General features: G+C 39.8%; 1 protein-coding gene across 3 annotated transcripts in view; it reads left to right on the top strand.

The window, feature by feature from the left end:
* LOC140464913 (CUB and sushi domain-containing protein 1-like) overlaps positions 1-27,632 on the top strand; it is a 2,358,623-nt gene that overhangs the window by 1,829,593 nt on the left and 501,398 nt on the right. For all 3 annotated transcript variants that reach the window (XM_072560545.1, XM_072560536.1, XM_072560527.1), the window contains exons 14-17: positions 499-825; positions 7,132-7,326; positions 15,991-16,129; positions 23,035-23,222. In XM_072560545.1, coding sequence (XP_072416646.1) covers positions 499-825; positions 7,132-7,326; positions 15,991-16,129; positions 23,035-23,222 — 849 coding nt within the window. The remainder of the gene's footprint in view (positions 1-498; positions 826-7,131; positions 7,327-15,990; positions 16,130-23,034; positions 23,223-27,632) is intronic.

Here is a 27,632-nt window from a genome sequence, read left to right as displayed (position 1 = left end):
CTGGGGCGACTATCTGTGTGGAGTTGCATATTTTCCCCGTAGATGCGTGCGTTTCCTCTGGATGCTACCGTTTCCTCCCACAGTCCAAAGATGTGCAGTTTAGGTTAATTGGCCATGCTAACTTGCCCATAGTGTTCAGGGATGTGTCAGTTAGGTGCATTAAGTCAGGGGTAAATATAGGATAATAGGGTAGGGAGGGTCACTGTGGACTTGTTGGGCCGGAGGTCCTGTTTCTAGACTGTCGGGATTATAGATACTTTGAACAATATGTTAGTGTAATGACACACAAAAGAATATTCTAAATATTTAATTTGATGATTATGGACCAATGAAAATATCCTTTTAAATATGAAAGGCCTCTTTTTTTCCTTCTAACCTGCTGTTTTTTGTGATTAATTTACAGAAAGTAATTGATGTTTATGTTATGTAACTGTTTGTATCGATTGGATTAGTGATATATGTTGTGCAAATATATTATTTTCTGACTTTTTTGGACAGTCTCCTGTTTCTTCAATTTTACCACACCATCCGGCATTGTGCTATCGCCAAACTATCCTGAGGAGTATGGCAACAACATGAACTGCGTGTGGCTGATCATTGCAGAACCAGCGAGCAGGATTCACCTAATCTTTAATGATTTTGACATCGAGCCTCAGTTTGATTACCTCACCATAAAGGATGATGGGAGTGCTGACTCTACAGTTCTCGGAACTTTCTCTGGTGATGATGTGCCTTCCCAGCTGGCCAGCAATGGACATATCACTCGCCTGGAATTCCAGTCCGATCATTCCACCACTGGACGTGGCTTTAACATCACATACACAAGTAAATTGGCATGGTTCTGTTTTCTTACAGTGAATGTTGTCCACTTTACCTTTTCCACCATTGAAGGGAGGTGATGGCCCAGTGGTATAATCACTAGACTATTAATCCAGAAACTCATCTAGTGCTCTGGGGGCCTGCATTCAAATCCTGTCAGGGCAAGAGGTGGAATTTGAATTTAATAGAAAAAAAAAACTGTAATTAAGAATCTGAGAAACTGTAATTAAGTCGGAAAAGCCTATCTGGTTTACCAATGTCCTGAGGGGGAAAAAAATCAGCCATCCTCACCTGGTTTGGCCAACATGTGACTCCATACCCACAGCAGTGTGGTTGACTCTCAACTGCCCTTTGGAATGGCCTAGCAAGCTGCTCAGTTCAAGGGCAGTTAGGGGTGAGCAATAAATACAGGCCAACTAGCAACACCCACATCCCACGAGTGAATTAAAAAAAGACTTCATAGTGCAAAGGATGAAAGCCTGATAGGTTGCCTGGCAGAATGCAGGTTAGAAGTGGAGTGTTTCAGGATTGAGCATTCCAACCTTCATTATATTGTATCTGGTATCTCCCATGAGATGGCAAACTTTTACATGTTGTGGTGAAGGTGAGTTGAATGTGTGACACCGCAGACCACTTCACACGTCAGCTTGAAACCATTACGGTGTACCTTTGGTGGTTTACCAAGAAACAGGCTGTCTCTTAAGGTTCGAAAATGTGCTCTTTTTCAAATCATTCTGGGAACATGAGCATTATGAGTTCAGCTGCGATTTATTGCCACTGCTAGTTGAGAAGGTGGTGGTGATCATGAATGTTGTGCAGTGTAGTGAAGATATTTCCATGGTACATTTTGGTAAGGAACTTCAGAGGACTGAAGAGAGCAGTGACAATGAAGGAGCTTTTGATGCATGGCCGAGTTATCATGGTATCTGATGGAAGGATTCAGAATTGATGCTGTTTCCCATGTACCTCCTGTTGTCTTTTCAAGTGTTGATGAAGACTTGAGGAGGAAGAGGCTTGAGCAGTGAAATGGAAGAATTTAGTTGGATCTGCTGTCATCAAAGTGTTGAAAAGAAAAAGCTTGAAATGAAAAGACAATAGAGAATGAGCAATGAAGGACTCTACTAGCCAATGAATACCTGCCCAACTGTCAGAATTTTAAATGCAAATCTGTTAATCTAGATATTACAATAAATGAATTACCCCACCAAATCTCAAAAATAGTCATCAAAATTATTGTTAAAATATATCACCAAAATATTCAGTGTTTTATGTTCATATAGTTTTGTTAAAACTGGTAATTGGAGGGAAATGTGACTCTTAAATGTAATCTGACTTATTACAACTCAATATTTAACTGCGTTTCCTACTGTTCCATTTTAAAGGGACAAGGAAGGAGAATACTGTAAGTAAGAAACTCAAATTATTTGTGATCAGCATTTATCATCTTAAAGTCGTAATTGCTGCAGTAGAGAAGGAGATCATTTGGACCATCAAGTAATGAGAGTAATTTAGCTCTAACTCTCCCTCCCTTTCCCCATAGCTTAATATTTTGATTTCCCCTGCAGGTGCTTAGCTAATTTCCTTTTGAAAGGCACAATTAGATCTTTCTCCACACTCTCATGCAGCACATTCTAGTTAGAAATATTTTGCAGTCGTTTCGTCGGTAGAATTATCTAGATAATTTGATTTGTTGGTAATTGGCTGGAAGCTGGATGATTTACAACATTAAAATCATCTCTCAGCTACCTTCCATCTGCACCTACCAAGGCAAAGAATTCTAACATAATAGAACACTACTAAAAAGACCAGTGACCTGATCGCAAATTGCACATTGGAAAATCAGGAGAGTTAAATGGCGGTCAGAAGCTGGGTTTCAGCTCCAAAACTTTTGAACACCATTTTAACCCTCTAGTCTAATTGGAATACCTCAAGTAACCAAGATGTGGAGGAGCCGATGCTGGACTGGGGTGGACAAAGTTAAAAATCTCACAACACCAGGTTATAGTCCAACAAGGTTTATTTGGAAGCTCTAGCTTTCAGAGCGCTGCTTCTTCATCAGTTAAGTTCATCCCAAATAAACCTGTTGGACTATAACCTGGTGTTGTGTGATTTTTAATTTTGTCAAATCACCAAATTGTTTTATTGCTAAAATAACTCATTAAAGTTTAAAGGAATTGCTTTATTAGAGAGCTTGCATCTGTGCAGATCGCAAAACTCAAGATTGTTATTTCAAGTGAAGCAGCAATTAAGTGATCAATTTCTCATGCATTCAAAGAATTGAGACATCATCCAACTAATAAATATCTATCCATTAAAACTCACTGACAGGAAACTCTCACACAAGCGCAAAAACAATTTGCTTTTCAAAGAAATAAGAATGATGCTTGAGGCAACTTTTTAAACAAAATATGACTTATTTTGGCAGGAGTCCAGACAGTTCCAATTTACTTTCAGTTTCAAACATATTGTTATTAACACTCTAGGTGATTTAATTGATAGTGTGTAATGGAATGGGTGATTATAGCAATCTGTACTTCAGGCAGAAATAAAGAGGTAGTGTGTCTGGGTGAATGGTCAAGATTTAGAAAACAGGTCACCAAAGCTGAAAAAGAGTAAGAGCAAAGCTGAATAAAATATTAAAAAAAATAGTGTCTAATTGATATCAAACCAGAGTTTTTAAAAGAGAGCTAAGAGAGGTAATTTCTGTGCATTGTTTTCTCTGGAGAATATTTCAGTTCAGTTGGTGATGGTGCACTTTCAGAATTTTAGCACTAGAGAGATGCCATTGAATCAGAATGCAACATTAAGTTTGCATGAAAATGAAGTTAGGAGAATGAGGGAGTGGGATAGGGAGTTATTGTGGTATTACAAGCATGGAATCATGACCTGAAGAAGTGAGGAACTTTGCAGCAGAGCTTTGATTGGTGCAATGTTTTAGGTGCCAATGCATTAAACCACTGTACACCCCAACATATAAATGTCCATTATGCTACCTGGAAATAACGAGACATTATTTCTTCTTACGGTATATTCTCGAGTATTAGTTGATCTCATATATAAGGCCATCCTTCCAGGAAGTTTCCATATATCTTGTATAAAAGTCAACCCTAGTTCTTCACAGATAACAGATCAACATTGATGAGTCAGTATGCCAGCTGTCATGTCCTGCACCAGGTTTCCAGTCTGTTGGTTGTTCCACTCCGCTCCCAGTCTTACAGTCCACTCCGAGTCACCCAGTCCGCTGGCTGTTTTATTCCGCTCTGTATTTTCAGAATTGCCATAATGCAAATTATTTTTTTCTCTATTCGTTTAGAGATCAGTTGGGCTTTTGCTAATGATATGGAATGAATTTCAGCCCCTCAAAAGTAGTATCCATTTTGAGTGGCATGGTGGCTCAGTGCAGCAGGGTCCCAGGTTCGATTCCAGGCTCGGGCGACTGTCTGTGTGGAGTGTGCACATTCTCCCCGTGTCTGCGTGGGTTTCTTCCGGGTGCTCCGGTTTCCTCCCACAGTCCAAAGATGTGCAGGTCAGGGGAATTGGCCGTGGTAAATTGCCCATAGTGTTAGGTGCATTAGTCAGAGGGAAGTGGGTCTGGGTGGGTTACTCTTTGGAGGGTCAGTTGGGCCGAAGGGCCTGTTTTCACACTGTAGGTAATCTAATCTAATCTAATAGTCCACCCCATAAATTTAACCTTAAAAAGTAGTAAAAAAAAATTGACTATTACTCGCATATATACAGGGTATTTTAAATTTGAAATTATCAGCCGGTCAGGCAGTATCCATAGAGAGTGAGAGTTGACAGATTGAATTATACAAAACACTGGTTTCCCCAGTTAGAAACTCATCTAGGATTTTGGGACAGAGGATGAGACATTAGTCTGGTACTTAGGAATCTGGTGGTTTACCAACCTGCAGATCATATTTACGGGGTCAGGAAGCAAGGTGTGAGAGGTGATGGTTGGCGACAGGAGGAAATCCTGAAGAAAAGGTGGGCCTTATGGTGGGAAAGGCCCTCCAAAAATCTTGGGGGTTCCATGACAAAGTCAAAGCTGCTGCATACTAGTGGTCAGTGTAGTGGAAGTCTCCCAGCTTGAGCATTTGGTTGAGACCTCTCCTGTTGCTCCTTAAATTGTGATGGTGGAAAGATGAGTACCTTTAGTGGGTATTAATCGGTCACTTCAGAGTCTCAATTGGGCCATTAGTGAGTGGGTAGCCAACACCACCCTTGTTGCTGGTATGAATGTGATGGAGGCAGGGTTGAGCTGATAGACAGTGGGCAACACACTTATTAGATTCATTGAGATTCCACCCCCCCTCCCCCTCCCCCCCCCGCCCCACCCCCACCACCACCACCAGCGAGGAACTTGCAAATCCAGTCCAGTGTTTCAACTCAATGATTTTTAATTTGATCAGAGGCTGGGAAAATGTCAAAGAAATATCAGGAATCTGAAATATCCCAACTGAGTCTTTCTGCACTGTGCTGCTAGATCTACCGAGTAATTCCAGCATTTTTGTTTTTATTTCCCACTTCCAATACCTGCAATAATTTTTCTGTTCAGTGCATAGGATCTCTTTTTTTTTTAGCCACGTTATCTCCGGGTTCAATTTTACCATCTCCTACTAAAATTATTCTTTCTCAAGATCTCAAAGTGTGGAAGTTGTTAATTCCTTCAGGTTTCTCTGCCTATCTGCAGAATTTCGGCTAGCATATATGTTCAGCAGGTAATCAGGAGGGCAAATGGAGATGTTGGCTTTTATTGCTGAAACTCAACAAGGTATTTGTCAGACCACACCTGGAATACGGTGAAGAATTTTGGTCCCTTTATTGAGGGAATGATGTACTGGAATCAGTATAGTAAAGTTTCACAAGGCTGAGGCGCATATGGGTGTGCAGGGATTTCCTAATGAGGAGAGGTTGAGTACGTTGGGCTGATATCATTGGACTTCAGAAGAATGAATGATGATTTTATTAAAGCATACAAGATTCTCAGATGACTTGACAGGATAAATGTATAAAGTTTGTTTCCCCTTGTGGGAGAATCGAGGAGCAGAGGGCGCAATCTCAGTAAGAGGTTATCCATTTAACACAAATATGAGGAGGAATTTCTTCTCTTGGATGGTAATGAATCTATGGAATTCTTTGCTGGACGGGTCTGTCAAGACTGGGTCATTAAGTATCTTCATAGTTGAAACAGATGTTTTACTGAGTAAAGGAATCAAGGCTTTTAGGAAAGGCAAGAAAGTGGAGTTGAGGATTATCAGATCTATCATGATCTCATTGAATGGTAGAGCAGACTAGATGGTCCTGATGAAGGGCTTAAACCTGAAATGTCAACATTCTTGCTGCTAGGATGCTGCCTGATCTGCTGTGCTTTTCCAGCGCCACATTTTTCAACTCTAGATGGTTGAATGGCTATTACTGCCAATGGTGTATGTTCTGTATAACCCTTTACCATGATATCATTGGAGTATTAGATTTGGATTTGCCTGTCACCCTCCCTATGAGTGAGGGAAAATTAGAAAGGGAATCTCATTGAACGTTTCTCATACATTGTCCAGTATTTCCAGTGAGAATAACAGTGTGAGCACTGAGTCTTCTGCCAATGAAAGTGGTCTTGAATCTTTTATGATTATTCCAATTGCCAATATCGGTTCTGTGAATTTGAAATTTGTTAATAAACTGCTATTTCTGCTACATATTTACTATGTATGATCTGCATTATGGTGTTTCTTAAAATAGTGTCATACTAGTATTAAGCATTAATAACAAAAGTGAGGAATAAGTAACACTTTAATTGTAAAGGTAAAGTCACCATAGCCCGAGAGGACCATCTGGCTGCTGTCATATTAGAGGGAGATGACTGGTAGTGGTTTAACCTCAGGTGATGGCCAAGGTTGAGGAGGTTGAGCCTTCATGGTAACCTCAGCCAGAGTGGGAATTGAACTGATGTTGTTGGTGTCACTCTGCAATGCAAACCAGCTGTCCAGCTTAGCTGACAACCCCCATATTGGTTGTAAATCACACCAAAAATATTATTCTCACTCAAATATGCATAACACACAACTGAACAATGCTCATGCCCCATTTGTCACTTTAATCTGTACAAACTTCAAAGCAAAAACACGTAAAGAACACTTATCATAAAAGTTATCATGTTGCCAAATGTCTATGTTGATAACTTAAGTGAAGTGGAAAAAAGTGTGTCTGGAGTGTAATGGTGATAGGCGATGGAGTGAAAAGGAATTATTCAAATGTTGTTTCTGAATCATTTTCAGGTGGTAACGATATTCTTTTCATATGATTTTTAACCAGCTTTTGGCCAAAATGAATGTCATGACCCTGGCATTCCAGTCAATGGAAGAAGGTTTGGTGATATATTCCTGTTGGGAAGTTCTGTCTCTTTTCACTGTGATGAAGGCTTTATTAAAACCCAAGGATCTGAGACCATAACCTGTGTTATACAAGAGGGAAATGTCATCTGGAATTCTGCTGTTCCGCGATGTGAAGGTAATTACTGCACAAGCTATGTTTCTTCAGGAAAGGAGAAGATAAATTTCCTTTTTACAAGCACCTTAATGTAACATTTGTTATTTTTAAAAAATGATAATGAAATTAATCCAATTTCTTCCTCATAGGAGATATTAATTGTCATTATATAGGGTCATGTAAAATTACTGATCAGACTGTTTTATGCAAATGTACACGCTCTCATGGCTTTCTGTAAGGTCTGGCCATTTAAGGATGTTTTAACCATTCTACACCCAGCCATTGCAAGCATAAGGGTTGGTCAACCAAACCTTCTGCTACAAGTCATTCTGAAGGTGGGACACCTTGAAATGCTATTAGCTCATTGAATGACCTTCATCCTTAATTGAGGTTGAATTGAGTGTGCTGCACCCAGTGTACCAGCTGAATTCTTCAAAATCCCATGTGTGTCATCAGACTAGGTTTTTGTTGTATCATGGAGACACTGCAAAGGAGTGAAAATGGTAGCTGGACTCACTTTCAGAATGCCGGTCTCATTTCCTGGTGGTCCTAGTTTTAGCATTGCTGCTTACGGGTGTGAACTGGTTTGGGTCTCAACCTCATACCCTATACTCCTGACCTGGCTGCTATCATGGGGTTATTCAACTCCCAATTCCTACAATGTTCTGAGAGAGGGGCCATTATTTAAGGGGTTTTTGGGTGTCTGAATGAGGGAGTCTTTTCATACTGAAATTGAAAAGGTCCTGCCAAGGCCCTGAATTCAAGATTGGGTCTCTCCTATAGGCTGATGCCTTCCAAGCTAAACTGTATTGCTTTCATGCCATTTCTATCATTATACTTTGTGGAATCAATTAACCCTGTAGTGACAGTACAATTTTTTTTTATATAAAGTATTAGATAAGGTCACATACCCATTAAAAAAAACTGTTTGTTATGAGATCCATAAATCTATCAGTGATACAGACCCTTTAAAGGATCAAGACAAGAAACTGCAAGTACTCAAAACCTCTTTATCCTGTAGGAATTAACATTGCACAACTGACAGAAGAAACCACATAGACAGAGCTGTCTCAATATCTCATTCCCTTGGTGACAACTGTGTCAGCACTCTAATTGATGTTTTGGCTCTCAGGCAAGACTCATCATGAATGCTGGGCAGAGATAATTTTTTAACCCCTGCAGCCCACCTTAAGGATGAAATTCAATGCAAAACCTCAGTTGTTTCATAACATAAATAGATAAATGTTTTACAAATATTTTCATGTTGTTTATTAAAACTGTTATTTTCTATTTCCACGAATCTTTCTAGCAGTGTATTACATGTCATAATATCCCTTTGTATAGCAACAAATACATTTTTAAGTCTCTGCATTTTTATTTTGTTGATTGTTTGACCTCCTGAAGAGATGTCTGAGGGCAGAGATGATTGTCCTGCAAGAATCCAGCAGTCTTCCTTTGTGTTGGCACAACTCCAATCATTGAATAGTATTCCTCCTGAGTTCCATTGATCCCAGTTTTTCCCAGGTCCTTTGCCTACACAGACATATGCTGCTGTCATATCAAGGATGGTCATTTTCACCATGTTTAAACCAAGGCTGTAGTGAGGACACAACCTGAGAGTCTCTGGAAAAATGCAGACAGAGCGTTAGTGAGCACATTTATCTTTAGTATTTCCAGCTTGATTACACTGTCTACAACCCCTTCCATCACTTTGTTATGATTGAGAGTAGACTGATAGAGTGGTGTTGTGGACAAGGCCAGACCATAACTTTGTAATAACTTTGCAATTTGTTTTGGCAAGTGTACAGTGAAAATTACCCAGAGTAGGTTAGATAGGTTGACTACTAGATTTTAATACAGATAAAACTCTATTTGCAAACTTACACAATGAAACACAAAGGACAGAACAAAGAACCTCTACAGTCTATCCAAACTAGACTTATTTATACTGTTCCAATTATACACAACAGTCCCAATAAGCAAACTCCCTTTAAAACCCAGTATAAATGGAACATATGCTTACAGGTTGAAGTTGAAGGGCAGAAAGAGAGAAAGAATTTCCACACAGCTCAGTCAAATTCCTCATCAGTTCAAGACTGAACTAAACTGCTCAGCTAGAGAGCTGACCACTACCCTTTCATTATACACATCACTTCTAAAACATGAGCACTTTGGCCTGAAGTCTCATCTGTTTACATATAAACAAAAGGCCTCTTAAAATCCTTTTCATCTCTGTACCAAACCAGACTGATCGGAGCCCGGCCTGGTTTATTGCCCCTCTGAGAAAAATTAAGGACAGAGTCTCCTTGAGCCAAGGAATAGCTTTTAGGATAAAAAAGGGAGAAGCTTTTGTGATACCTCACCCCCCCCCCCCACCCCACCCCCCTCACTAATACCAAAAGATGGCTTCATTTTTAACCCTTCAAAATCCAGTTAGTAGTTTAAACACACATATACACTATACTAACAATAAACATGCAAACATGCACAACCCAATGCAAATTCAGGCTGCAGTACACCCACCACCGAACGCCTCTGTATCTCATTCGAGTCTCAATAACTCATCGGTAATCACATTTTCACGACCAGCCACAAGCACAATTGTCAAATTGAATGACTGCAACAACAAGCTCCATCTAAACAGTCTGGCATTTTTGTCCTTAAATTTTTCCACAAATGTCAATGGGTTATGATCAGTGTATATGATTGTCTCAGATGTATTGCTAGTAATATAAATACTGAAATGTTGTAACGCCAACACCAAGCTTAAAGTCTCTTTCTCCACGGTTGAATATTTCTGTTGATAAGCATTCAACTTCCTGGAAAAATACCTGATGGGTCTTTCTATCCCTTCGTCATCCTCCTGCAGGAGCACCGTACCTACACCCACATCACTGGCATCAATAGTCACCTTGAAAGGCTTCATGTAATGTGGTGTGGCTAATACTGGGGCAGTGGTTAACAGTTCTTAGGCTGTCAAATGCCTTTTGGCTGTCTGTTCGACACTGAAACTTCTTGCCCTTTTTTTAACAATTTGGTGAGTGGAGCAGCCACACTGCTAAAATTCGGCACAAACCTTCAGTAAAATCCACTCAACTCCAGGAACCATAGTACTGCTTTTTTCATTGACAGTGTGGGAAATTCCCTAATTATTATTGTATTTGCATCTCGTGGGGCTATTTGTCCATGTCCAATAACATGGTCCAGGAAGGTGACTTGTCTTTAGCAAATTCACTTTTAGCTAGGTTTGCCACCAAGCCTGCCTTCCGAAGTTGATCGAAGAGGTCCAATAAATGCTGTAAATGTTCCTTCCCATGACTGACTAAAAATCACCAGGTCATCAATATACACCACACAGTTGGATAATCTGGCAATGATCTTATTAGTTAGTCTCTGAAATGTGGCTGGAGCACTTTTCATACCAAATGGCTTGAATTTGAACTCATATTGTCCATTTGGCATTACGAAAGCCAACATTGCCTTTGCTATCTCTGACAGAGGTACTTGCCAGTATCCTCTGAGCAAATCCAACTTAGAAATGTAAGCTGCTTGTCCCACCTTTTTGACACAGTGCTCCAACTGTGGAACTGGATATGCACCAGTCTTTGTGAAGGCTTTGACTTTGCGATAGTCCACACATAGCAGTTGGGTAACATCTGAATTTGGCACCATGATGATGGGTGAACTCCAGTCACTGTAGATTCATAGAATCATAGAGATGCTTAGCACAGAAACAGAGCCTTCGGTCCAACCTATCCACGCTAACCAGATATCCCAACCCAATCTAGTCTCACCTACCAGCACCCGGCCCATATCCCTCCAAACCCTTCCTATTCATATACCCATCCAGGTGCCTTTTAAATGTTGCTTTTGTACTAGCCTCCACCACTTCCTCTGGCAGCTCATTCCATTTATGTACAACCCTCTGCATGAAAAAATTGCCATTAGCTCTCTTTTATATCTTTCCCCTCTCACCCTAAACCTATGCCCTCTAGTTCTGGACTCCCTCACACCAGGGAAAATACTTTGTCCAATTATACCATCCATGCCCCTCATGATTTTATAAACCTCTATAAGGTCACCCCTCAGTTTCTGACGCTCCAGAGAAAACAGCCCCAGCCTGTTCAGCCTCTCCAATAGCTCAAATCCTCCAACCCTGGCAACATCCTTGTAAAGCTTTTCTGAACTCTTTCAAGATTCACAAAATCTTTCCGATAGGAAGGAGACCAGAATTGCAAGCAATATTCCAACAGTGGCCTAAACAATGTCCTGTACAGCTGCAACATGACCTCCCAACTCCTGTACTCAATACTCTGACCAATAAAGGAAAGCATACCAACACTCTCTAGGACATTACCATTATGTGTATAAGTCCTGCTAAGATTTGCTTTCCCAAAATGCATCACCTCACATTTATCTGAATTAAACTCCATTTGCCACTTCTCAGCCCATTGGCCCATCTGATCAAGATCCTGCTGTAATCTGAGGTAACCTTCATTGCTGTCCATTACACCTCCATTTTTGGTGTCATCTGCAAACTTGCTAACTATACCTCTTATGCTCGCATCCAAATCATTTATATAAATGACGAAAAGTAGTGGACCTAGCACCGATCCTTGTGGCACTCTACTAATCACAGGCCTCCAGTCTGAAAAACAACCCTCCACCACCAACCCTCTCTGTCTTCTACCTTTGAGCCAGTTCTGTATCCAAATGGCTAGTTCTCCCTGTATTCCATGAGATCTAACCTTGCTAAACAGACTCCCATGGGGAACCTTGTTGAACGCCTTTCTGAAGTCTATATAGATCATGTCCACCATTCTGTCCTCATCTATCCTGTTTGTTACTTCTTCAAAAAATGCAATCAAGTTTGTGAGACTTGATTTCCCACGCAAAAAGCCATGTTGACTATCCCTAATCAGTCTTTGCCTTTCCAAATACATGTACATCCTCTCCCTCAGGATTCCCTCAACCAACATGCCCACCACCAATATCAGGCTCACTGGTCTATAATTCCCTAGCTTGTTCTTAACACCTTTTTTAAACAGTGGCACCACATTAGCCATTTTTCCAGCACCTCACCAGTCACGATTGACGATACAAATATCTCATCACAAGGCCCAGCAATCGCAGCCAAACTGTGTTTTCTGGACCAGCTCATAATCATCAGCCATTTCACTGCTAACCTTGATGCTTTAACTGTCTGCTCTTCCACATGAGTTTGCATTATTTCAGGCAGTGAATTCCTCCAAAATAATTACCTCTGTAAGGGCATCATAGGTTTGCTCGAGTTTTAAAGCTCTTATCCATCCTTTGAAATTACTCTGATACTTTCAAACTGAATATAGGTTTGACCTGGTCCCTCCTTAGATTCCTGAAATGTTGTGTATAGGCTTTTGGTACAAGCTCATATGCATTTAAAATGTTTTTTTTCACCTCCTCATACTCCCCAGATACCTTCTCTGATAGTGATGTGAATACCTCACACGCCCTACCTACAAGTTTTGTTTGGATCAACAAAACCCACATTGTCACTGGCCACTGCATTTATTTAGCCACATTTTCAAATGAGATGAAAAAGACTTCCACATCCTTCTCATCAAATTTAGGCAATGCGTGAACATACTTAAACAGTTTCTCACTTGGCTTCTGACTACCGGAAGCTCATCCTCACTAAGCCTACCCTCAGCCTTTATCTCCAGCCTTTTAAGCTGACTTTCCTTTTTAAGTGTCAGTCCTTGAAATTCAAAAGCTCTCTCTTTTTCTGTCTCTGCTTGCTTGCTTTCTCTTTCTTCTGCTGCTTTCTCTTTTTCTCCCTCTTTTGCTGCTGTCTCTTTTTCCATCTCTTCTGATTTTAATCGTAACTTAAATTGTTTCATTTCTGCTGCCCTTTCCTTATTTCTCGCCTCTAACTCAAGCTGCTTCATTTGCAATTTGAATTCTCACCATCTCTATAGATTCTGATGGTTTCTCCAGCAAGTTCAAATGCTGAGCTACTGCTGTAATTATCATTCCCTTTCTCATAGAAGCAAGCAGTTCCAATTCCAGCTTCTTTGCTAATTTCCTGCACCTCGGTCTTATTCACCTTTTGCATCCACTTCCAGATTACGTTTGGCAACTGAAAGAGCCATTACTATCCCAAACTTTGTCTACCCAACCAAACCAACACCCGGAATATAAACAGTAGCACCTCCCACTCGCTGTTTAAATCCCAAACAAGGCCCCAGTCTGTTATGGACCAGGCCAGACCATGCAAAACATTCTTAAATAGGCAACCCAGCCCATAACTTTGCAATTTGTTTCAGTAAGTGTACAGTGAAAATTACCCTGAGTAAGTTAGCTAGGTTGACTGTTAGATTTTAAAACAGACAACAATTTATGCACAGAATTGCACAATGAAACACGCAGAACATAATGAATAACCCCTACAGAACTCAGTCTATCCAAATTAATTATGCTATTCTGACTATACAGAACAGTCCCAATAAACAAACTCCCTTTCGAAACCAGTATAAATGGAACATATGCTTACGAGTTGAAGTTGAAAGGAAGAAAGAGAGAGAATTTCCACACAGCACATCATTGAATTCCTCACCAGTTCAAGACTGAACTAAACTGCTCAGCTAGAGAGCGACCACTCCCTTTTCATTATACAGGTCACTTCTCAAGCGTGACCACTTTCGCCTGAAGTCTCACCTGTTTACATATAAACAAAAGGCCTCTCTATACCAAACCAGAGTGATCAGAGCTCTGCCTGGTTTATTGTCCCTCTGAAACAGATCAAGGACGGAGTACCCTTGAGCCAAGGAACAGCTTTTAGCAAAAAAAAGGACTAGCTTTGTGACAGTGGCAATGGTTGGGTAGGATTTGTACTGTTTTATGTGGGCTGGATAATTCTGGGAAATATTTCAATGTTGATGCCAATGTCATTGCCAAATTCCAAGAGCTTTGTTCAGCATTTAGCAAGTTCTAGAGCACAATTTTTTAATGCTATTGCCAGAATATTATCAGGGCACATTGAATTTGTACTAACACATGCCTTCAGCCATATTTTGATCTCACGGTGAAGTAAATTGAATTATTTGAAGACTGGTATTTGTGTTGATGTGGACATAAGGATCTTTACTCTCTCCGCCATTTTATTTCTATTCCTATGGCATCTAAAATGTGGACAACATTCGAACTGTTGCTTAATCAATGACTTAGGTAGATTTATATTCATTTGACGAATTATGACAAAAGGAATCCTTGGTAAAATTGAAGTGAATGGGAATCAAGGGGTAAAACCTCTAATGAATGGTATTATGTCTTCCAAGTACAGTGAGGGATGAGTAAAAAACATTGGCCTTGCAAAAATGCCCATATTCCATGAATGAATTGAAAAAAAAATTGTACTCTGTGCCTCAATTTATAAAACCTGGAATAACTAATGCATTTTTTGCAGCTTTATTAGTTGTCATCATGTTTTTACAGATTTCTTTGTATGAACTAATAAGTGTCTTACTTTTATGTCATAGAGTCATAGAGATGTACAGTCATGTAATTTAGTTTAATTTTGTTTTACGTTTTACAAAATGTCACTTCTTCCGAGTCTATCCTTTACTTATTCTTTCATCTTTAACTGATCACCTTATTTATGTTTACTGCCTTATTTTCCATCTAACTGTTTAACTGCCTGATTCACTAACCTCTCTGTGTTCTTAAAACCGATCAGAAATAGGGGAGTCACCCAGATAATGCATATGCCACTAGTCCTGAAACTGACTCCAGACATCACCATTGTTTAGATCACTTTGATCTGGAAACAGAAGTCTCTTAACCACTGGTTTCTTCTTCTTGCCCTATCACTAAGTTTCTATTTATGATGCTGGATTTTCTTTCATACAATGAGATCTAATTTAACACTTGAGGCAGTGCATTCTGCTAATGGACAGACCCCAATACCATTTTAATTTGTCGGGTAAAGTACTGGGTACACAAAAGGTGACCTGGTGCATTTTGCTAAATTTGGGGCTTCAAAACGAAGCAGGGTGATTCCAAAAGTTAAATTTTGAGGTTGGAGGAGAATGCCGTGATCTGCTTGAGTCTGAATCTCAGAGGGAGCAGCAAGACAGGTTGGTTTTTGGTAGACCTCTAAGAGCATACTTCTATTTACAGGGCCCAGTACAATCATTCAGTACCTACTGTTAATTATCTCTTCGCTCCCTTGTTCATGGATCTAGTCGTCGTATCGTGGCCTGCATTAGTTCTAATCTAAAATGCAAATTGGCTTCTAATTACCTTAAGCAACTCATGATGTGATTTGAAACAGGCAGCTGTTTGGACATGTGTCCATTCAAAATGAAGCCAGCATTATACTTCTGTCCCTCATTACTGTATAAAAGTCTGTCAAACTTACTTCACTCTTTCATTGATTCGCGGAACTTGAGTGAGATCAGGGAATCTCAACACACAAGAAATTACAGGCAAACCAAGACTCAGTAAATCAGTACAGTAATACATTGTGCTATCAGTTTGACATTCATTGCCTATTTGTCACACTCTTTCACTCTTTAAGAAATTATTTGTTTCTATGTCCTTAAAATAGCATATATTATTGTGGGTTAAATGTGAAATATTTGGTTGATGGAAGGAAAGATTTGTTCGCATTTAAATAGAGCTTTGCATTTTATCTTTATCCACCAGCACCTTGTGGTGGCCATTTGACAGCACCGAGTGGGATAATTTTATCTCCAGGATGGCCAGGATATTACAAGGACTCTCTAAACTGTGAATGGGTGATCGAAGCAGAACCACGGCATTCTATCAAAATAACATTTGACAGGTTATTAATTTTCAATGCTTTCAACTAAATGTAAATTGACCTTTCACGCTTTTACCTGTCTCAAACTATTCAGTAAGTGTGACATGATTGAATTTCAAAAGTTGAAAGATGGAACAATGAGTCCAAAATATCTGCATTTAATATACTCTAATTTTGCCTTACAGTAGCGCAAGTTTTGACAGATAAATAATATAATGATAAAAATTGTAATCCATGTGTTCTGCCACTAGATATCACTAGCAGTTTTATAAATGACATAGAACGAGAAATGATTCCAGCTTATCAACAGACTTAAACATTAAAGTCTATAATTGCTTTTTTCTGCTCAAGGATATTGTCTCCACTACATACACTACACACAGTCACCCACCCACCCTAGAAACACACACACACTACAAACACACACACTATCCACACCCCCTACAAACACACACTGTGCACACACCCTACAAACACACATTACACACACACTGCACACTACACTGTGTTTCTGCTTTCTCCTCACATCCCTTAAAAAACATAGTGGATTCCTCTTCAGCCATGGTGTGTGCTGAGAATTCATGATGTTAACTCATCTCTCATATTCTCTGATACATTCATTGTGTTAGGTGAAATAACTCACAGAGGCTGGTATCCCATCACCAATTTATCCTTTATTTACATGTGGAAAGTCCTTGACACTAATCCAACTCCCTCAGAGCCAGGTCTCTGAGTGAGTAGGATGTCTGACACTCCTGTTCTTATCTGTCAGCCAGGGCTCCCTGATTGGACCAGATTAACAGCTCCAATTAGGGAACTCATATTCTATGAGGTCCACCTGGCTGACCTTGCTACGATCATGACAGTAGGTCCCTGAAAAAGTCCTTGAATTAATTCTTAGGCCATTGAACTTCAGTATGGGAATATGAATTGGCTATCAGAATCTTCCATTTAACCATAATATCATTCAAACTTTTCCTGAAATATACAAACACCAACATCACAGAAACATTCCTAAAATTTGTTTGAAGTGTAATTCTGCAATGGGTGCTAGAATATTCTGGAAATGGGCTGGGATACTTCAGTTCAAGTTAAACATGAAAACATTTGAAGAGGAAGCGCATTTGGTAGAACTGACTCATTGTCCTTTAATAACGTAAAAAGTCACATGGCTGCAATATTAGTTGTCTTTCATTCAACCTTATTACAGTGATGAACTGATTGCTAGTGGGATTGGTAAAGATTCTGTGTAGAATTCTTTTTTAAGATCTTGTGTCACGACCGGACCCCTGGCAGAGTTACCCGTTTGTTACCGTTCCATTTGGGATACACCAGACTGCTAAGTAACTGGGTCAGGCGGGATGAACTGCCCCCTTTTTTTTATTCACCCTGTTGGTTAGGTGCAACAAAGCTAATTTAGAAAGGATCCCTTCTCTTGTGGATACCATTCTCCCAGATGCAAATATTGTGAAAGAAGCCAATTTAATCAGGCTTTCTTGAATAACAAAGAATAAGTTTATTAATTACTAAACACACACACACTATACACACACACACACACACACACACACATTACGAGGTAAATCCAAATGATAAAACTTAAATTTCTGACATACATATCACCCACTGAATTGTTTTTGAAGAGCAGTTTATTGAAACTTGGTGCCATTGCAGTGGATATTACAAGTTAGTTTGTGGACAGTCACCTTCATGATCCTTCATTTTGCAGATTGGTTGAGATTTGTAGTTCTGATGTCTTTCTGATCGTGACTGGATTCTAGCATTCAGAGAGCGAGTTCTTCGTTGTCCTATTTCTTTTTAAATGGTTTGTTTCACTTGGGGTTAGAGAGTGTTCTCTTTATTTTCTGGCTTTTGGCTCATTACCTTAGTTTGCACATCAAGGGGGAAACTAAGCAATAGTTCTTTGAATGTGATCTTCACAACACAGTAAGCTAGGTGATTACACACGAGAGCATTCGGTCCCATTATTCCACTTCAGCAGAGATGAAACTAAATTTTTAACCCTTGTCCTTGTGTATTCCTAGAGAGTAAACCAGACTTGTTTGCAAGAGGTGGCTTTCTGCTGAGAGGGGAGAGATCATCAGTATCTTGGTTCATCTTCTCATTAAGTCCTCCTCTGTTTAATGTTTCCCTGATTAATTTATGTGTGCGACATTTCCTGGCTTCACACAGGACATTGCCAGACAGACGTTGACTGTAAACACATAGCTTTTGTTCTGTAGCATTCCAACTTTAAACAACAACATATTTGGAATTAAAAGTAAAACAGTCTCCAAATTCTTCAGAGTTGATGATCCATTGTCATAACAGATTGTGACATAAAAGGAACATTGCCTTTAAATTGTGTATATTTGTAAGAATCATAGGCATTTCACAGCCAAGATGGATACTACCCATTTTCCAAATCATCTTATGCTGTCTTGCACTTGGTGTAGTATCATCCCATTTTAAGATCTATTTCTCCAATCTAATTTTTCATTGCAGTGCCGAATTAGTTGAAATCCATGTTCCAAGCCTCTAACTTTCTAACATAGGCCATGACTTTTTGTTGCTGACCCTGCTCTTGAAAATTCTGCAATGGAACCTAGATCTCATAAACCAAAGATCAATGTGTTGGCACAATGGCTATTCAGATCTGGTTTAATGATCTTGTTGGAACGTTAGAAATAGGAGCATTCCCTTAATGGCCTAGTTGCCAAATGGAGGGCATTTCATTGTCCAAATCAAGAGAGCATTGAATTTGGTCTCAAATTTGAGTTGTGTTAGCGTAGATATCGATGTTGCACAATGTCTTCTCTCTTTACAAATTAAGGATTAAGATCTTGACAGCTGCTAAAATGCACTAATTTAACTAAAAGCTGCACAATTTGAATAACTCAGATACCAAGAGCCTTAGTATTATTGACTTAGTGTCAATAATCCACTAAGATGTGACTTCTGTTTCTTAACATTGCCCTAAGACTGTACTATACCACAAGAATGATAGGGAACAGGTGCCTGCAAAGTTCCTGGGGTGGGGTGACGGAGCAGTTACTTTTACATGTGGAACTTTTGCATTAGTCAGTTTCTTCATGAATGAAGGATAGAGAAGAAACAATTCATGTTGATTAAAGACATATCTTAAAATTTCATTTTGTTATATTTATTTATGCAACTTTGAGAGTGAAAATAAAATGGCTATTAAGAAGAATGCTTAAATTTCAACTGTACGACATTGAGGATGTCACATAGTCATAGTCATAGAGATGTACAGAATGGAAACAGACCCTTCGGTCCAACCCGTCCATGCCGACCAGATATCCCAACCCAATCTCGTCCCACCTGCCAGCACCCGGCCCATATCCCTCCAAACCCTTCCTATTCAATTATCAGCTATTACAAATAAATTTGTTGATTGAGACAAAATAATTTCCTTGTGTCTTGGCTGTGGGATGGAAACATTGTGCTGAATCTAACGAAAGCACAAGAGGAAGCATAAGGCTCGAGTATTTGATACTAATCAGTCAGATTTTTGTTTCCAGTCTGACTCCATACTGTCCACAGAACAATTATGTCTTATTGGCCTGACCAGCAGCATGCTGTCAAATCTTGGGGAGATTTATGACGTACAATTTTTCTCTGTAGATGCTAATAATTTCTTTGCATTGCACAAAACACATTTATTGAAAGATTAATTCAGTTGTATCTCTTTCCCTCTGAGTTGGATTTGACCTAAATGTTTCTTCTGACTCTAGCCACAAACTCTTTTGAGCATTGCGCTGAACTATTGCATCAAGCTTGTTTAAGAATTATCACCCAAGTGTGTCTGACTATTTATTTGTCTTTTTGACCTTGTTTGTTTTGTGTTCAAACAAACTTGCCAAAAAAAAAGACTTTCAACGTAATATGGTTTGGTGCCTAAAGATCTGCACCGAGATGCTGCAATGTGAAGTTCAGTGCATTGGTCTGAAATTACTTTTCTTTAATAAAGATAGGTACTTTTATGGTTTGATTTAATTCAGGCTAACAGCTTTGCTAAACCAAAGCATAAGGGATTTCAAACAAACGATTAACCTTCCATCCATTAGTGTCCCATCATGTAATGTCAGAAACAAGAAGTTTATTTCAGTCACCAACTGTTCTACATTTCATTGCATACATTCAAGATACATTATTTTAGGCCAAGTAACTGCATTGAATTCAACCACAAGGAATTCATTGGTTTGTTTTAGACCATTCATACACACCGAATCATCTTGACAGCCAGTAAACTACATTTATTTTTTAAAAATAAAAAATAAATGTTTCAAATTATACAATCCAGACTCCAAAAGCCCTAACTCTCTGCCAGTAATCTGATAAATGTAACTCCTGCTTGCTACCTTTGCCTTAAGCCTGTACTTTACCACAGAAATAATAGGGCAGGTGCCTGGACTATTAACAACCTGACCGGAGCATCTGGCCACTGGAGATATTGGAAGCTGACAGTAATATCTTGCCTTTCTGTGAGTCTGGAGACAGACATTGATCTGGTCTAACTTTTTAAAGTGCACAAATGTTGACTGCTTAGTTATTGATTTGTCACTCCCTAATGACCGATTGTGTTTAGGATGTAGCTGTAGTGGGTCCCATATTCAGCTGTGAAGAAGGGAACTGCAACTGCTTTGGTTTCATGACTGAGAACTAGAGAGTTTGGCACATCATAACCTTCCATCAGATGTGATAGAGGGAAAAACAGAGCGTTATGATGCACGCAAAAGAAACCACTTCTCCATAATCCCTTCATTGTTGGAATTTCTGTGCAACCAGTACACAGACAAAAGTAGTTTGAATGTAAATACAGCCTTCCAGCCCAAATTGAACATTTATCACATTAAGTGGACCTGAATTTCTACCCTTCCAACTTTTGCATTTGTTTTAAACACGACACTACCCAACCCTATCATTCTTCCTCTAAAAAAGATTACTTATATGGCAAAATATTTCACAGTCAGTAGGGACCCTGTACCTCCTTGACCAAGTACCACCTTCAAACGTGAACATGATCATTGGGTGTGGTGTGTTAAACATAGCAGTTACCCAACCCAAGCCTGTCCTGTCCTGATGTGATATCCAAGAAGACGATAAGAAACAGGAACAGGAGTAGTTATTTGGCCCCTCAAGCCTGTTCCACCATTCAATGGGATCATGGCTTATCTAATATTTTTCACATCCACTTTCACCCGTTTTCCCCGTAATCTTTGATTCCCCAACTGATCAAGAATCTATCTCAGCCTTAGATGTACACAAGAAATTTGACCCCGCAAAGACTCTCGACCCTCTGAGAGAAGACATTCCTTCTCATCTCAGTCTTAAATTGGCACACCTTTCTACTCCTTAGTCATCAAATTTCCCATGAGGGAAAGTGTTCTCTCAGCATTCTCTTAAACCCCTTAAGATTCCTATATGTTTCAATGATAACATCTCTCATTCTTCTAAATGTCAGTGAGTAAAGTACCAACCTGTTTGCTTAAAAGGCATTCCCTCCATACCAGAGATCATCCCGGCAAACGTTCTCTGAACTGCCACCATTTAAGTTTTATCTTTCCCTAAATGAGGGGACCAAACTATACACAGATGTAGTCTGACCAGCACCTTGTTGAGTTGCAGTGAGACTTCCCTACCGTTATACTCCAACCCCTTTGAAATAAAGATCAACATTCCATTAATCTTCTTGATTACCTGCTGCACCTGTCTGCTAGCTTTCTGTGTTTTGTGCACAAGATGTCCTAAATCTCTTTGTGTTGCAGCTTTTTTTCCATTTAAATAATACTTTCCTTTTAGTCTCCCTTCCAAAATGAATAATTTCATATTTTCCCATTGGCCAACTTTTTGTGCACTTCCAGGTGAGGTCAATTGATGAGACATAGAAACTTTTGACTATTTTTGTCTGCCAGTCTGAATAGCTGAGGTGTATAGTATACCCTCATGATGCCCTTTCCAGACTCAGCAGGCAGTGCAGGCACCAGAGCTTGAGAACTCTGTGGCTAAATTGAGTTGGGAGTATGCAGTAGAGATCATTTGCTAATGTAAACTTCGGGAGAACTCCCACAGGCAGCTTGCAGACTCTAAGACCCAAATATAAATCTAGATCTAATCATTACAAAAATGCAGAAAAAAACATATTCATTAGATTAACTTTAATGTGAATCGCCAGGTTGAGATTTTTATACCATATCCAATCTTATTTCATACGAAGTTTGATGGCGTCTAAACCTAGGCAAGGTCCAAAAAGTACCTATTCTCTTTCAAAATCTGGTGGAGTGAGTTAATGAAATCTGGGGTAATTAGGATCAGTTCATCAGCGTCTGGAGTGTTAAAGCTACTTTATAGTGTAGAACAAGGGGAGTTGTAGTGCAGTGGTGATGTCCTAACCACTATGTTCTTACCTCTTGATTAGAAGGCTCATGTTGAAATTCAAAATATCTCAGAGATATATCATAACATCTCTGAACAAGTTCTTAATAAAATATCAATTAGGTTATAATAAGGACTCCTGTGGCACTGTACTAGTGTCCCTGCCTCTAAGGCAGGTTGGCCTGGTCAAGTCACACCTGCTCCAGGAGTGCGTCTTAACACATCTGAATGGGTTAATTTAAAAAAAAATGGAAATTATAATAATTCACCATAATAAATAGTGTGGGATGATTTTCTTGACTCCTTTTTAATATATGGAAATCTATGAGCACTCATGAATGTATCAGTTGTACTTTGTTTGGGACGAGCAAATGTCACTTAAGTAGCATTCTATAGATCAATTTTAAAAAGAAAATCGAACATATTTATTAGACCACTGGTACCCCTTCAGAATAATTGTTCACTTGTCTGTTCAGCACTTTTACCTAGCTATGCTTGTAAATTAATAAATTGCTTCTTTTTCCTCAAAGGTTTCAAACTGAAGTTAATTATGACACGCTCGAAATTCGAGATGGGTCCATTAATTCATCACCTTTAATAGGAGAATACCATGGTACACAAGCACCCCAGTTTCTGATCAGCACTGGCAATTATATGTACCTTTTACTAACTACTGACAACAGCCGTTCAAGTGTTGGTTTTCAGATTCACTATGAAAGTAAGTTTCTTTTGTCTCTTCCAAGCAGAACATCTGGTATGAATAATGTCTCACTTGTGTCCTTGGGTGAACAAGAATGTTGTGTTGAAAACACTTCTTCAAATAGATTTTTTAATGTAATTGTTTGGGCTCTTACTCCTACAGAATCTGTCCAATTTATATTGCAAAACAGGACCCTACATCCCTGGCAGCTGACAAGTGAAAGTGAGGACTGCAGATACTGGCGATCAGAGTCGAGAATGTGGTGCTGGAAAAGTACAGCAGATCAGGCAGCATCCGAGGAGCAGGAGATTCGATGTTTCAGGTGAGAGCTCTTCATCAGGAATCCTGATGAAGGCTCTTGCCCAAAAATTCAGTTTTGCTGCTCCTTGGATGCTGCCTGACCTGCTGTGCTTTTCCAACACTACACTCTCAAGTGTGAGAGCACAGTTTGCAGCTTTGTCTTTCAACTCTGGGGTTGTTTCTCAGTGGATGGCTGTCAGCACAGTGTGTTCTGAACCATGAGAAGGTTCAATTCTGTTGGTACAGTTCGACGTGAACATTGGAAGGAGTAAGAGAAACAGGCAATGCTTTTGGTTTGATTTATGCTGACGGAACTTACAATTTCAAAACATATACTTTTTTTTAAATGTATGTGTCTTTTATTAACAATCTCCCTCAATGGCTTCTTTCTTCAAATCACGCACTTCATTTCTTGCAATCGTCAGTCCAAAGACGTGCAGGCTAGGTGGATTTGCCATAGGAAATGCAGGGTTATAGGGATCAGGTAGGGGATGGATCTGGGTGGGATGCTCAATGTGGGCTGAATACAACGATTAGCCTGCTTCCACACTGTAGCGACTCTATGATTCTATTATAAGACATGGGTTGCTCTGGTAATTTTGGGTCACCTTTCTTGACAGCATTAACAGTTCAATACTTCTGTCTCTCGAGTAGACTACCGTTCAGTATGTGCTTCATGTTGTTAAGGTCTCTACTTTGGATACCAGAATCTGCAGTTTTTTTGTCTTCTGAAAGAATATAGCAGTCCTGACATTATCTTATTTTCTCAACTCAAGGACCACATTTACAGATGTCAGTCAGAGCTTGTCAAACTTTATTACTATGACTGACTAAGGAGCACGTACTTCAGTTCACTGATCTGACCTTTCCTCAGTTTGATTCATTAGTGTTAAACCTCACCTTAGTCCTCAGAGGCTGTCTGAACTCTCAGTAGAGTCTGAACAAATGAACACAGCAAGCAATTCATTCCAGCTTACGCCAATTGTGCTGACGAGCAAATTCTGTATAAATTGGTCTCCACTCAATTTTAGTATGGGGAGTTTTTCTGTTGCATTAATTGAGCAGGCTTTTCTTTAGGTTCTGATTGTCTCGTGGATACGTTGCATTTTGTGTTTTGCGATAAGTCCACATCAGAAGGATCAATAGAAATAACTTTTTTGTTTTGCACTTTTTCTCGTCCTTATTTTTTACACTTCCATCAGACAGGATACAGGTTAGATTGCACCTTTCATATGTTCGAGTCACCTTCAGAATCACAAGATATGTGAAGATATGCATTGTGAATATTATGACAAAAATTGTTTCTTTCTTCAAAAAGAAACACATGTAAAAGCCAAGTAACATTGATTCAATCTTGTAACTAATTCTCTTCAGAGTTCCTTTGTTCAGAAGTTTAAACACTGGTAACCTCATGAAAGAGAACATCAGGTTTATCGTTTCCCTGCATAATGGAGTGAACTGGCTAAGTTCCCAAATGCAAATTCAAAATGTTTTGAAGACAGATTTTTCCAGAATTTTGAGAGCGATAGGTAAGAAATTAGCTTTAATGAGTACACTTCCTGGATAAATTGCAACAAAGCATACTGACAGATAAAGGATAATTCCAAATCTTGAAAAACCAATGGTGAGGAAAGATTAACCTCACTACATTTGTTTTCAAGAGCAAAAATAATAAGCAGAAATCTGATGAATTGTTTTAACATAAACAGTTAAGGAGGTAATGGTGACTATTAATCCAAAGACCCAGGTAATGTTCTGGGGATAAATAAAAACAATGAAGTGTTGATGCTGGAAATCTGAAACACAAACAGAAAGTGCTGGAGAAACTCAGTAAGTGTGTCAGTAAAAATAAGAGAGAGAAACAAAGTTAATGTTTCAACTCCAGAATGTGTTAATTTCCTGTTAATGTTCTAGAGAGCCAGGCTTGGACAGCACCAAGACAAATGGTGCCATTTGAATTCAATAAGATTATGGAATTGAGCTTCATAATCACCATGAAACCGTGTCACTTATCAGTATCACTCATCTGTGGGGGGGGGGGGGGGGGGGTTGTGGGCGGAGTGGCTGAGTCACTGTTTTAGGGAAGAAAACTGTCATCCTTACTTGGTCTAGCCGGAATCTGACTGTAGTCCTTTTGAATAGTAGTGGGAAGTTGCGTGTGGAGGCTGAAGAGATTGGGGAGACACTGAATGAATACTTTTCGTCAGTATTCACTCAGGAACAGGACATTGTTGCCGATGTGAATACTGAGTCACAATTAATTAGAATGGACGGCTTTGAGGTATGGAGGGAAGAGGTGTTGGAAATTCTGGAAAGGGTGAAAATAGATAAGTCCCCTGGGCCTGATGGCATTTATCCTAGGATTCTCTGGGAAGGAAGAGAGGAGATTGCAGAGCCATTGGCCTTGATTTTTATGTCCTCATTGTCTACAGGAATACTGCCAGAAGACTGGAGGATAACAAATGTGGTTCCCTTGTTCAAGAAGAGGAGTAGGGATAACCCTAGTAACTATAGGCCGGTGAGATTCACTTCTGTTGTGGGCAAAGTCTGAGAGAGGATTGTAAGGGATAGGATTTATGAACATCTGGATAGAAATAATGTGATCAAGGATAGTCAGCATGGTTTTGTGAAGGGCAGATCGTGCCTCACAAACCTTATTGAATTCTTTGAGAAGGTGACTAAGGAGGTAGACGAGGGTAAAGCGGTAGATGTGGTGTATATGGATTTTAGTAAGGAGTTTGATAAGGTTCCCCATGGTAGGCTACTGCAAAAAATATGGAGGTATGGCATTGAGGGTGAGTTGGAGGTTTGGATTAGGAATTGGCTGGCTGGAAGAAGACAGAGGGTAGTAGTTGATGGTAAAGGTTCATCTTGGAGTGCAGTTACTAGCGGTGTTCTGCAAGGAGCTGTTTTGGGACCATTGCTGTTTGTCATTTTTATAAATGACCTGGAGGAGGGGCTAGAAGGTTGGGTGAACAAGTTTGAGGATGATACGAAAGTCAGTGGAGTTGTTGACAGTGAGGAAGGATGTGGCAGGTTACAGCGGGATATAGATAACCTGCAGAGCTGGGCAGAAAGGTGGCAAATGGAGTTCAATGTGGGTAAGTGTGAGGTGATTCACTTTGGTATGAGTAACAAAAAGATGGAGTACTGGGCTAATGGTTGGATATTTGGTAGTGTGGATGAGCAGAGGGATCTTGGTGTCCATGTACACAGATCTCTGAAAGTTGCCACCCAGGTAAATAGTGCGCTGAAGAAGGCATATGGCGTACTGGCTTTTATTGGTAGAGGAATTGAGTTCCGGAGTCCTGAGGTCATGTTGCAGTTGTATAAGACTCTGGTGCGGCCGCATCTAGAGTATTGTGTGTAGTTTTGGTCGCCATACTATAGGAAGGATGTGGAGGCACTGGAATGGGTGCAGAAGAGGTTTACCAGGATGTTGCCTGGTATGGTAGGGAGATCGTATGAGGAAAGGCTGAGGCACTTGGGGCTGTTTTCATTGGAGTAAAGAAGGTTTAGGGGTGACCTGATAGAGGTGTACACGATGATTAGGGGTTTAGATAGGGTTGACCATGAGAACCTTTTTCCACGTAAGGAGTCAGCTATTACGAGGGGGCATAGCTTTAAATTAAGGGGAGGTTGGTATAGGACAGATATTAGGGGTAGATTCTTTACTCAGCGAGTAGTGAGTTCATGGAATGCCCTGCCAGTAGCAGTGGTGGACTCTCCCTCTTTATGGACATTTAAACGGGCATTGGATAGGCATATAGAGGATAGTGGGCTAGTGTAGGTTAGGTGGGCTTGGATCGGCGCAACATCGAGGGCCAAAGGGCCTGTACTGCGCTGTATTTTTCTATGTTCTATATTCTATGTTCTATGAATGTGCTATACAAGATCCCAAAGTGCAACTCCTCTATACATTGGAATTAAGACTGTCTGGGAAGTGGAAAATTCAGGCCTTTGTTCTTAGGTTTTGAGCATCACTGGCCATTTATTGTCCATCAATAATTACCCTGAGAAGATGGTGGTGACCAGTATTTTAGAACCTTCAGTTGCTGTGGTGTAGGTGCATCCACAGTGCATTCAGTTTTTGCAGCTGATGACACCGAAGGAATAGTGACATAGTTC

The sequence above is a fragment of the Chiloscyllium punctatum genome, chromosome 3, assembly GCF_047496795.1.
Source record: "Chiloscyllium punctatum isolate Juve2018m chromosome 3, sChiPun1.3, whole genome shotgun sequence".
Taxonomy (NCBI): Eukaryota; Metazoa; Chordata; class Chondrichthyes; order Orectolobiformes; family Hemiscylliidae; genus Chiloscyllium; species Chiloscyllium punctatum.
The sequence above is the reverse complement of the archived record's forward strand: the minus strand, read 5'-3'. Positions and strand labels throughout refer to the sequence as shown.